The sequence below is a fragment of the Phalaenopsis equestris genome, unplaced genomic scaffold (genome assembly GCF_001263595.1).
Source record: "Phalaenopsis equestris unplaced genomic scaffold, ASM126359v1 Scaffold197369, whole genome shotgun sequence".
Taxonomy (NCBI): Eukaryota; Viridiplantae; Streptophyta; class Magnoliopsida; order Asparagales; family Orchidaceae; genus Phalaenopsis; species Phalaenopsis equestris.
The window spans coordinates 1-2053 of record NW_018217318.1 but is presented as its reverse complement, the minus strand read 5'-3'; the positions used below and the strand labels follow the sequence as shown (position 1 = coordinate 2053).

Here is a 2053-nt window from a genome sequence, read left to right as displayed (position 1 = left end):
ACATATCTTACACCTAAACTTTCATATTTACACATGCTTTTGACAAAATTTTCTAGGATATTGTGGAGGTTTGGTCTGATCATCTCTGTGATACAGATCAGTTGAAACATGATCCTGCTTCTATAGTTCCCTCTAAACTTTCTGTTGACATTTTAAGATGTATTGCTGCTATTTACTGCAATCTTGCAAATATACCAAAGCCCCAGAAAGACAAAATGGCCTTGCATGCTCCTTCATTGTCCTTTTCAAGCTCAATTTCTCAACAAAGCTCTGGTGGGAATTGGAGTCCAAGATACCAACATGAAGCTATTGTAAGTCCCTCAATTTTGGGACTGCAGAAATTTCAGGATGAATTATACAGTGATATGATCGAAATTTCAGTGATTTGTGTTGATGGTGAGCGATTTAGTTATGCTTCCAAAATGTTGAGCATTTTCAGGTAATCTTTCCCTCAAAACATTATTGCTATTTAGTTTATTTATGTTAAAACTTCTACATTGATTTTTCCCTATGTTGCTCAAATGTTTACATTCCTATATTATTAGATTAAACAATGTGAAACCCTTAAAAACCAACTTACATTGTCATATGACATTATGCATTTGCTTCAAGGGCGAATGATTTTGAGCGTTTTATCCTTTCATTATGATCTAAATTTGACAAACTTTATAAAAAAATTTTCTACTTTTTACCAAAGTTTCCTCATTGCTGCAGAATCTTAATTAAGCAACTCAAGTCAATTGACCCAACAAAGATGGCATATGAAGACCAGATTGCTTTCTGGCTAAATATTCATAATGCCTTAGTTATGCATGTATGGAGTTATATATCATGAAAAAATTCTCATCCTATAATGTTTAAACTTTATGGTGCACATTTTATCACCTGAAATTTGTGACTTTTACAGGCTTTTTTGGCTTATGGTCTGCATCAGGGTCGCATGAAAAGTAAATCATCAATTCTCAAGGTAGAATATTGTCATCCTTTCCACTTACAAAATATTCTCTTAATTTCTTGAATAAGCTTTCCTAGCTATAATACCATAATTGTATTCAGGCAGCGTATAATATCGGCGGGCGTTCAATAAATGCTTATGTTATTCAAAGTTCAATCCTTGGTTGTCAACCCCATTTTAAAGCATCAGTATGTCCGCCATTGTTAACCTTCAATTGTAGTTCAGAAATAACAGTTCTGAAACTTTTAAAATTATTATTTCTTCAACATTGAATATGCAGTGGTTTGAAGTGCTTCTAAGTCCAACTTTGAAGTTCATGAAAAGGAAGCAGAAACATCGATATGCTGTTGATCACCCACAGCCACTCGCTTATTTTGCATTGTCCCAAGGATCGTATTCCGATCCTCCTGTATGTCTGCACTTCTTTATGCTCAAATGATATTTTGATAATGTTCTTAACATTCTGCTACGAAACGAAATGGTTTCAGGTGCGAGTTTACACAGCCAAGCATATTCAGCAAGAATTGGAGCTTGCAAGGAAAGAGTTTATTCAGGCTAATGTAAAGGTTCAGAATAAAACCAAGATCATTTTTCCTAAGATACTATGCTATTACATGAAAGACTGTTACTTTCAAATATCTAAGCTTCTGAAGATGGTGATGGAGTGCATGCCAGAAACTGTACAAGGTACCATTCATGAAGTTCTTAAAGGGAACTCAGAAGACTACATCCTGTGGTCCAGGTATGATTCTTCTTTCAGATACATGATACATAAAGAACTAGCAATGCAATAAGTCCATTTCTCATGCTGCCTCTATCTAAAGAGATTGTACAGATGGGACATATATATTGTCCCATATGGAAAATCAAATTTGTAGTAATTCTTATCACTATTTTTCTATTATTTTACATGTGAGTAGTGAGATCTGTACATGATGTAAGCAAGGAGTCATTAACGGCTTTTGATAAATAATGAAAATATGTATATAATTCAATTAATGTCAGCTTTTTTGGTTTGTTTATTAGTTATATGCTTTGCATTAGTTATTAGTTGAGGAACAAACCAAAAGGTCAATGGTGCCTTCCATCATGTGACAT

At 34.0% G+C, this 2053-nt stretch overlaps 1 protein-coding gene across 1 annotated transcript; it reads left to right on the top strand.

Moving 5' to 3' along the window:
* Positions 1-56: 56 nt before the first annotated feature.
* Positions 57-1945, top strand: LOC110035339 (the record flags this gene model as incomplete). The annotated part of the gene is given in 6 exon segments (XM_020739571.1): positions 57-439; positions 715-814; positions 908-967; positions 1057-1143; positions 1236-1364; positions 1444-1945. Coding segments are annotated over 6 exon segments (1065 nt in total), but the record flags the coding sequence as incomplete, so codon positions are not given.
* Positions 1946-2053: the final 108 nt, after the last annotated feature.